This window comes from Populus nigra, chromosome 1, assembly GCF_951802175.1.
Source record: "Populus nigra chromosome 1, ddPopNigr1.1, whole genome shotgun sequence".
NCBI lineage: Eukaryota > Viridiplantae > Streptophyta > Magnoliopsida > Malpighiales > Salicaceae > Populus > Populus nigra.
Window position 1 is genome coordinate 9,767,804 of NC_084852.1, and position 10,606 is coordinate 9,778,409.

Consider the following 10,606-nt stretch of genomic DNA (forward strand, 5'->3'; position numbering starts at 1 on the left):
AAGAAAACATATTATACACATTTATACATAATCTTACATTTAAATTTATTTTCTCCAACACTTTTCTATTTCCCTTCTAATTTCCCTCTTTTCTCTTCTTCTTCTTTCCTTTTTCTTCTCTTCCCCCGTCAGTTTTTCACTCTTAATTTCATATCTCTCTCTCTCTCTCTCTCTCTCTCTTTCTATTTATACTTATTATGTTTATTCAATTACCACACTACCCCTCATTCATTTATACCTACTCTTTAAGCCTCCAAGGGCTTTGTTGTCTTTTCCTATCTCTTTTAATTCAAAACATTACAAAAAGTGTTTTTCTTTTATTTTGGATGGAAAACAATTTCTAAAAGTTATGAAAAATTTAGAAATGTCATATTATTTGTTGATTATATCAAATTTGGTCCTCAAACTTTTGATTGTTATATATATATATATATATATATATTATTTTGAATATTTGTTTTTCAATTTTATCCCTTAGAATTTGATTTTTATATTAACCTTGATCGTCATTTTTATAACTGTTATTTGTTTTTTCCTTATCATTTTTTAATTGAATTTTTTTTTATGTATCAAATTGGTCCTCATTCTTTTAATTGTTACTTATTTTATTTGAAATAATTTATGAAATGGTAATAATTATTATTATTTTAATTTCTTCACCTTTCAATTTTTTTATTTGTTATATTTGATCACTATTATTTTGATTATTATTTATTTTATTTGAGATAATTTATGAAATTATATTTTTTAATAATATCATTCTCATTCATTTTCTTAATTTATAAGATTTGTTCCTCATTATTTTAATAAACTTGAAAAAAATAAAACATTAATAAGTTATTTTCCAGCTCATTTTTCATAACATAACCAAACACTAGAAAGTGTTTTTCAACTTATTTTTTATTACACTACCAAACATCAGAAAATAATTCACTTTCCCGGAATTCACTTTCTTATTAGAATTCACTTTCTAAAAAGAAACTACTTTCCAGTAAACAAACAGGGTTTAACCCTGCCTTACCTATTCTCCCTCTAAGTTCTTTTTTATTCCCTTTATTTGCCTTTTCCTTTCCGTACAAAAAAAAAAAACAAATCATTTAAAATGTATCTGCTAGAAATACCCCACCTTCTCAGTATGTAATGGAAAACAAGTTTTTGTTCAAATGCTCTTTAGGATCATGAAAAAGTGCTTCTATACAAAAAGCAATCTGCAGATTTGGAAAAATGGTGACATACACTGCTGACAATGCCAATTCGAAAGACCAAGCTCTCCAATGTTTTTTATTTCTTAACAAAAGAATCAACATATACCAGAACAAATCATTTAAATGTATTTCTTGATTACTCAGCAATCCTATTTGCAAATTCAGAATACTACCAGACCAAAAGAAAAGGAGGGACTATTTCATCAATTTCCGTTGATCAATCTAAGTTGACGTCGTAAAGATCCTTAAGAAGCTTGGTCGATGAGGAATCTATGATCTCATTCTTACTTTCGATAGAAAATTCGGAATCCATCCACGGTCCATCCATTGATATGCTCTTCTGTATCTGACTGCTTTGAGATCCATTTGAGACGTGTGTTTGGCTATCATGTGAGAGAAGCTCAAAGGCTTTGAACCTTGCATCCTGGTTCATGGTACTGCGCTTGACTATCGGAGCTTGGACTGGAATTTGTCCCTCAAGCATCTTCACTGCAGAAGACATTGATGGCCTCAAAGTGGGAGATGGGTTGGTGCACAAGAGAGCCAAGTTAAGCATCCTCAATGCCTCTATTTTTGAGTAGTTTGAACCAAGGCTTGGATCCACAAGCTCTAGAAGGTTTCCTTGCTCTTGCAGGACATAGGCCTACAATTATCAGTGGCATGCATTTTCCATCAGTCTACAATCATGCTCATTGGTGGTCAGTGTAAATGTAAAATGTGTAGACAGAATTCTGAAAGGAAATGATATAAGTTACCCAATCAAGAAGATAAACAAACTCCTCCTTCGGCCTGTAATTCGTGTTGCTCTTCCCACTGACAATTTCTAAAACAACAACCCCAAAGCTGTAAACATCTGCTTTATCTGTCAAGTAACCCCTCATAGCATATTCTGGAGCCATATAACCTCTGAAGACAAATTAGAAAGAACCAGAAGAGTAAGTATTGGCCATGAGCTTGTGGAATAAATTTATATGTTCTCACGTACAAGGCGATAATCATTTGTGCTGCTGTTATTAGATGCCATCAAATAATATGTCTGCGTTTTACAATATTTCCATTTGATATCCATATTGTTCAAAGTATCATTACCAAAAAAAATAAAAATTTATTTATCCCTTTACCACAACCAAGGAAATTAAATTGAAAGAACAAGGGGGAGAAAGAACTCACATTGTCCCAGCAATCCGCGTGCTAATATGAGTGTTTTCTTCTTCGTCAAGCTTAGCTAAACCAAAGTCAGATATCTTGGCATTTAGATCCTTATCAAGCAGCACATTAGTTGCCTTTATGTCTCTGTGTACAATTTTCAGCCTTGACTCTTCATGAAGATAAGCTAATCCCTTTGCAATACCCAACAATATTTTCTTTCTTGTTTGCCAGTCCAGTTTAATATGGTGTTCATCACGACCTGATAGAGAGGAGACAGAGGAACAGGAAAGCAATTTAATCTCATTCTCATTCCATAGACTACATAAGCTGATAGATTAAGGAGTTGGTCAAGCATTTACCAAAAAGCGCCCGAGCAAGGCTATTGTTTTCCAAGTATTCATATACTAACAACAACTGATTTCCTTCAATGCAACAACCATACAGCTTCACGAGATGGGGATGCTGCAAGGCAGATATCATGCCTATCTCATTCACAAATTCACGATTTCCTTGTTTCGATTTGGCCGATAACTGCTTTACAGCAATTACAGAACCATCTGACAACACACCCTGAAATAAAATAGACTGAGATTTCAGAATGTTTGAAAAGATATTGCTTCCCTTTTATCACAAGCTTTTGCATGTGTGATAAATTTTGTACAAGAAGGCCTCAATGCCCCATACACTTTGTCAGCACATAACCAAACTAATTAGTAAACTGGAACATTCATAAATACCTTGTAAACTGGACCAAATCCTCCTTCTCCTATCTTATTTGCAGGGTCAAAATTATTGGTCGCATGTTTAATTTGCCTTAAGCTGAAATAACCAGTTTGGAGATCTAGAGCACGGAGTTCTGTGATGAGCAGAATCTCAAAATCAGCATGACAAGGATAATCAAAAGTTTACAGCATGCACACAATCAAATAAGACACATGCTTCCTGTGCCATTAATCTTACCTTTATCTTCAAGGTCCTTCCCTCCCAAGTAACCTTTCTTCCGGAGGACCAGCAAAACCAATGCCGCAAGCACACATGGAGCAGCTACAATGCCAATAATAGCTCCAACTGATAATCCGCCACCATTATCCACCTTAAAGTCTACAAGGAGAGAAATAAATTAAATAACAAGACCGTTGATGGAAACAAAAAATCCTCTTGATTTCGTCAAGACTTACTTGGAGTCACTGTAATGGCAGATATGAGAGGTCCATAGACACCCCTGTCAGGAACAGCAGTAGTACCTTTGCCTGACCAGTATAAGTGTATCTCTAGTGTGCTACCATTAACAATTATACCATCAAATACCTTAGTGATGCCAATACCAACACCTCCAGCTTCCTCCATAATATTGAAATTTGCCTCAACTACCTTCCCCTGCAGGAAGAAGTTCCGAGCATGACTTTTGCAGGTTTTAAAGAGTGTTACCACCCTTTTCTATGGAACCTTGAAAAGGATCCATAACACATGGTAGGTCTCATGAGGTTATTTAGAAATACAATCATAGATAAAAAGAAAACTCCTAAATAAATGCGCTAATTTGAAAATCATTTTACTCACTTGAATTGATATATCAAATATCCGCCTCCCAAGGCTGCTAAAAGTCTGATTATTGGAATACATAATTTCAGCAAAGTGGAGCTGCACTTTGTAACTGCCCGCCAGCATGCACAGGCCATAGTACTTGAGTGATTGAGGAGCAAGGCGAGCAGTTCGGTAAAAACCTTCACCGGTCACATTCAGACCATAAGAATTTGTTGTTTTGTAAGCGCCGTCATCATTGCCAATATAAGTCCCTGTACTGCTATAACCCCATCTTTCTGATATAGATGCAAATTCAGCTGCCCCCCCTAGAGTTGTGTCATCTTCATATTCATTATCACCAACAGTCTCACTGCTCCCTCCACAGTTTATGAACAAGGAATGGTCTGTAGAACGAAGGATCAATATCATAAGCTGCCTTCCCTAGGACAACAAGTACTGTATTTATGTAATTACTCCTTCATCAAACACCAGAGTACTGTTTTTACACACTTACGTTGAGGTTTTCTTGTGCAAACAAGGTCCTTGTTCAAGCACCAAGAAATCCTGTAGAGAAGAATGAGGGTTGTCGATAAGTCAAATTTCTAGATTTCTTGAAAGGCATCTTAGTGAAGGAGGAACTTACTTGTTGCTCCCAGTTGACACATGACTAGAAACTAAGTTCCTATATAATTTCAAAATAGAAGTTAGGAATCAACTTGAGACAAAGGAGAAGAAACAAGTATCGGGAAAAAATAATGCCTACACTGGTAGCTGTTGACAACTTGGCTGAGCTGACCCAGTAAAATTGTTGTAAGATAAATCCCTGAAATAAAATTTCATGGCAGGGGTAATATAGTGGTTGATTGAGGAGAACAAATATTGGTGTATTTCATGTATAAAGAAATATGTATAGCTTCACAATAGACTCACAAGTCTTTCCTGCTTTCCAATATCCAAACAGGCACTTCTCCAGTTAGTAAGTTGTTATTCAGAAACCTACACATTAATAAACAGGTAATGAACCAGCAAGCTGTCAGTATGAGAAATATATTAGAAACGATGATCCTGTGCTTTCAGAAAGCATGCGTTTATCGACTTACATGAACTTTATATTTGTCAAACTCTCTAATGGGCTAGGAATCTGGCCTGTCAACTTGTTAAAGCTCAGATCTCTGCAATGAAATATATACAAATTAATGAAAGCACGTGAAAAAAGCACTAGATAAAATTAGCTCTGGGCAATATAAACACACTGCAATCTAATTCACGGAATGTCGGGCCAGTCCATGTTGTCAGACTAGTAATATTCAAGGTCCTATTGCATCCTCTGCAGCATGGCTTTTATGAAAAACATGAGCCTTCACCATCATGATTTTGAATCATGCAGACCATATACAGGTCTAGCTCATGCTCACTGAGAACATATGAACCTCACACATACATATACAGCAGAATTTAACTCCTTCCAAATGTTAAGATGTCTTCCACATATCTTATTACATTGTTATAATGTAGAACATCACCAATAGCATCTCACATGACATATCAAGATTGGTTTGAAAACATCCCGACCTCACTCAATGAGAATCTAAAATAAGGGAAAATGAAATGCAAAACTGTCGGTTTTAAAAGAGGAAAAGGCTGGAGCTTCATGGTTAGGAAAGATCCTTGTTCAACCAGGATAAATAAGGAATCTTGCTATACCTTTACTGATTCACTTTGCTTTATCTTACTTTAAATGAAACCAAACGATAGAGTAAAGTGATGTCAATCACTTTACACGTCTTGTCATTTTGAATCAGAGTAAAATAATATGACGCCCATGAAATTAAGCGTTGCCATGAAGGTAGCTGTCAGAGAAACTTACAGAGTATCTAGGTCTGCCATATTTCCAAGGTATTCTGGGATTGAACCAGTCATTGAGCAATTTCTCAGAATCCTGAGTAAAAAATAACATGTAATCAATTTCTGATGTGATATTGCTGTAACAATATATTTGATCAGTCTCATTCAACTCACAGTTTTTCCATTTTTGTCATATCTTTCAGATCAGGGAAAGTTGAACTGGATCCTTTCAAATCCGATATTCTCCTGAAAAATCAAGACAACAGAAAAAATCAGCTTTCTCAAATATAGACTTACCAGAAAGCAACGAGGCAAAATTCTTTGAACTGAATGTGAATCTACAAGATAGGGAACTTAAGCTCACAAAGTTGTTAATTTTTTTAACAGTGAAATGGTAGAGGGAATAGGACCCTCCATGGATGTTCCTTGCAAATCCCTGCAAAAGAAACATACCATTGTTAGGAATGCAAGAAGGAAAGGAAAATGGAATTCCATTCAGCTTGTGCTCGAGGACACATTAGCAGATAAATGGAACAAAGTAAATACTCACAATGTCGTAATGTTGGTCCAGTTCCCAATAAAGTCAGGTATCTTCCCTGACAGTTCACTTCCATCTATCCTACTGCAGGAGCATATGAAACAGATGAATATTTAAGCTCGGCACAGTAATTACTATAAAAAAAAGTTGTGACCCGCATCATCACTTACAAATCATTTAAATTCTTTAAATTGCCAAATGTGTCTGGTATTGTTCCTGAAAAATTGTTTGCGGAAAGAAGACTGCAGGGGTAAATAATACAAAGTTACAAATAATTTTTTTCTGAGTGAGCATCAAATACTGGTACCATACATAAAAAGACTTAGATTGAATATCATGAAGTAGATACATAAATAAACTCAGATAGAAGATGAAGGCATCTGTCTTACAGTCTCTCCAAGCTTTTCAAATTTCCAAGGTCTGGATGAAGAGACCCTCCTAGTAGATTATCTTCCAGGACCCTGCAAGACGCAATACCTATTTTATTGCAACTCAGAATTTCATTTACTGGACAAGTTGAGAACTTTGTTTTGAGACTTACAGGGACTTCAGAGTCGCAAAGCTGCCAATTTCCCTAGGAATTGAACCGGAGAGACGGTTTGCCAGAAGAGACCTAAGGTATAGAAGAAAAAATATTGAACAAGTTATTTATTCATGAATGGCCATGTCACAATTGAAAACTCCATACGAAACACAAGTGAACAAACAAACTTACAAACTCTGAAGGTTTGGGAGCTCAGCTAGACTTCCCGGGATTGATCCATTTAAGTAGTTGCGAGAGAGATCACTGTACAATGCAGGATGCTTCATTTCAGTCATTCTAAAATTCGAATTCTCACAGAGTAAAAAGAATGGTAATATTCTACATTGCACATTGCAGCTGTAACAAAATCTTGCTAAGACGATAACAATAAAGGGGAAAAAAAACTTCAAAAATGCGAGTGAACAGGGCTGTCTGTGTTTGAGAAAAGAGGCATTGAAACTTGGAAATTATTTCACACGTAAATGTATATCAAACTGAGTGAATGTGGATGGGCTTTTTGGCAACTAAACCATTCTAGAGAACCAAAAAGAACAAGAAAAAACAGGACAGGAGTCTATCAACTAAGACACTGTAACCCTGGAGAATTTGAAACTTGCACATTGATAGCCCATTAAAGAAGAGAGCTAATCACTGAGATCATAAGCAATCTAATTAAAATCATCCATAAATCCAGATAGAAACTAATCTCCGCTGTCCAACAAAAAACTTGACTAACAAGAAATATATACGCAAATGCCACTCACATTTCGCGCAGTTGGGTAAGATTTCGAAATTCCACTGGTAGAACTCCAGTCAGATTAAAACCCTTCAGCTTGCTGTCAGAAGAAGAGAAAAAAAAAAGATGATTATAAAGAGAAAGAGGTAAGAGGTGATAAGTTTTCGTACAACACCAAGACTCTGCGGTCGTTACCATAAGCTGAGGTTTAGGAATTGATACAGTGTTCATATAAAATTGGACCAGTACCAAATCCAAGAGAGAGTGTTTGCTACAAATATATTCTTCTAATCAAAGCATTGCTTGAGACGAGTCTAATCTCTATCTGAGTGGTTATTATATCTGAAGAAAAAGGAGGGATATAAGGAAACAAGTGCATACAAGCTGATGACATGACAGACGGTGTTATTTTCAAATGTACAGTCACATGTAACATTGCTTTGAATTCTGTCATTTTTGGGGGGGTCGCTGATGTACAGCTTCCACTGTGCGCTACTGCAGGAAGTTCTATCGATTGTCGTCCAATTGTTGTTTTTCAGTTTGTCGGATATTGTTTGAAGGATTTGCACTGTTGCATCAGATAGTAACAATACATGTTAAGAAACACCAAGAAAAAATGCTTACAATAATGTGAGAATTTACTAGTAAAACAAATCATAATTTCACGTCGATCAGCATAACTGTTCATGGGTGAGATAGACCTGCACAGATTTACTTTACTAGACCCTTCCTTTTTGGGATATATCACATGGACATGGTCGAAACTCTCGATTTTCACCCAATATTTCGCACATATTTTAGAAGCCATTTTTTTTTCATGTGCCTCCCAGAGCTTTCCTCTGCAAATCTTGCTAAAGTATTAGGTAACTCCTTGATCACATTACACAAGAGAAAATAATACCACCCAGTTGTTATAGTAAAAATACTTTGCACATTTGGAAAACCTAGCATAAATAAATTTAGCTAACAATACAAATATGCCAGGGAGGCAGGAACCTTCCACCATAAATGAAAGCCTCCACCCTAAATGAAAGCTGTGTTGAACAGATGCAACTTTCAAGTAACAGTTGCTCCTTGAAACGATGAGCATACCAAAAATATGTCACATTGAAGAAACGAAAAATATATGTATTTTTTAATAATATCACCTTTCAATAATTTCTTGTACTTTATTTTAACAAATATGCCAGGGAGGCAAGAATCTTTCTACCTTAAATGAAAGCCGTGTTGAACAGATGCAACTTTCAAGCAACAGTTGCTACTTAAAACGATGAACATACCACAAATATGTCACATTGAAGAAGCGAAAAATATATTTTTTAATAATATCACCTTCTCACTTCTTGAATTGTTTAATATTTTATCAAATTTCTTGTACTTTATTTCTTTTGTTTAATATTCTTCATTTCTTTTGTTTGATTGCAACAAGAAATTGAACAGTTTTTTTCTTTTTCTTTTTTAAGAAAACTATATAGATCATGCATTTAAGTAACATTTTCAAAAATACTTTTTACTTAAAAATAAATCAAAATATTTTTTTCCTATTATTGCCCAATTCATGCAATATATTTCCCCGATTAATCTTAAAAAATAAATAAAACACAATTTTTTTTGACAAGAAGAGAAAAAAAAAAGTTTTTAAAGAGAAATGAAAAATCTGAAAGTCAAAACAACAGTTTCCTCCAACGAACAAGACAAGAGCATGTCTGTCAACTAATGTTAAGAACAAGAACACTTGGCCATTACACGAAGAAAACCCAGAAAAAAAAAACAATTTATACTGCCAAATATTTTGAGTTGCTGACAAAAAAAAAATGGAGATTGTTGAATTATGACCATTTACCTTCATCTTGTGGCAAGAGCGGAGTCACTCCTTGGGCATGAGATCTAAATTTGTCCACAACAAAGCAATTCAATACCACAAAACCGAAAACAAAAACAGAGGCAGTCTTTGACAGTGATTGAACAAACGCCATGTTTTAAGCATGCAGAAGTTACTCTTTCTCTAATTGTGGGGTAATTAATTTCTCCAAAAAAAAAATTCAAAGAACACGAAAAAGAGCAGTAGTTCAGGGACAGAAACAATGTTTTTCGTTTGTTTTTTTAGAGAAGGAAGAAAGAGAGTAAGGTGGTTGGAGGGAAAGATAATGTAGGAGGGGTTTTAAAGATGACGAGTTACTCGGGTTTTTATTATTTATTTTTCATTTTGCATTGCGTCCTTTTCTTGAAAAAATGCTGTCGTCGTAATAAAATATTGAGAAAGGGTCAACATTGCTCTAAAAGCAAAACCCAGAGAAAAAAAAAATATACAAAGAAAAGGAAAACACTGCTTGTAAAAGTAAAACACAAGACCACCCCAAGAGGGTCGTCGCAGAAAGGGAGGATGGCAGGGATGGTGAAAGATAGGAGGGGAAGTTGCGAGTGCCACTAGGAAAAATCAAAGAGAGTGAATTGATCAAGAGAACGTGAGTGTATTCCGAATCAAAAAAGGTGAGAGCTGAAAAAACACGAAAAGGCTGGCATGATTTCGTGTTCTTTGTATCATTGATCTAGAATCAGCTAAGCCGCCAGCCAAGGATGATTTGTCCTGGAAGCGAGGTTGCTGGTTTTCTTTCAAACAGGGAAGGAGCTGGGACACACGGTGTGGTCTTTACCGTAATGTCGCTGTGGAGACAAACTGTGGGTGTCCCAAAAATCAACATTTGCGGGTTGTTCTTAATAACAAGTCAATTTTCAGGGGATGATATCTTTATTATTAAATTAAAAAAAAAATATTAAGTCTGAATCATTGATTTAATTAAAAACTTAATGATCTAGTCATTTAATCAGGCGTGATTGATGTAAAATATTATATATTTAACGGATTTGATCAAACCCGTCTAGTTAGACTAGTGAGTTTAACATTGACTTGGCTTTTTTAAAAATAAAAATTTGCAGCTTTAGCAATTTAGCAGTTTGACCAATAACTCATTAGTTGAATAATACGTTTGCAACCAAAGTTTCGTATAAGAAATGATATTTTTGGATTGTTTTAATATGCTAAATTTAAAAATAAATTTTAAAAAATAAAAAGGTATTATTTTAAT

The 10,606-nt window shown here is 35.0% G+C and overlaps 1 protein-coding gene across 1 annotated transcript; it reads right to left on the reverse strand.

Annotated features, from left to right (window-relative positions):
• Positions 1-1,253: 1,253 nt before the first annotated feature.
• On the reverse strand, positions 1,254-10,192 carry LOC133698261 (probable LRR receptor-like serine/threonine-protein kinase At1g53430). Its single transcript, XM_062121136.1, has 24 exons — positions 9,364-10,192; positions 7,902-8,088; positions 7,549-7,620; positions 6,977-7,048; positions 6,803-6,874; positions 6,651-6,722; positions 6,432-6,503; positions 6,274-6,345; positions 6,088-6,159; positions 5,898-5,969; positions 5,746-5,817; positions 4,979-5,050; positions 4,809-4,874; positions 4,642-4,701; positions 4,522-4,560; positions 4,393-4,442; positions 3,915-4,282; positions 3,533-3,731; positions 3,315-3,455; positions 3,092-3,210; positions 2,714-2,924; positions 2,376-2,613; positions 1,961-2,111; positions 1,254-1,848 (listed from the first exon to the last, which is right to left on the reverse strand). The coding sequence occupies exons 1-24, from the start codon at positions 9,494-9,496 to the stop codon at positions 1,423-1,425; spliced, it is 3,108 nt and encodes a 1,035-aa protein (XP_061977120.1). The 5' UTR covers positions 9,497-10,192; the 3' UTR covers positions 1,254-1,422.
• Between the last annotated feature and the right edge of the window lie 414 nt (positions 10,193-10,606).

What these genes read in the sequence shown, in the direction of transcription:
- LOC133698261 (XM_062121136.1), bottom strand. Translation starts at nt 9,496, where the DNA reads ATGGCGTTTGTTCAATCACTGTCAAAGACTGCCTCTGTTTTTGTTTTC. An exon ending in TGGACCAACATTACGACATT is followed by an intron (nt 6,160 to 6,273) that starts GTGAGTATTTAC and finishes TTTCTTTTGCAG; the next exon opens with GGATTTGCAAGGAACATCCA. An exon ending in TTAAAAAAATTAACAACTTT is followed by an intron (nt 5,970 to 6,087) that starts GTGAGCTTAAGT and finishes TTGATTTTTCAG; the next exon opens with GAGAATATCGGATTTGAAAG.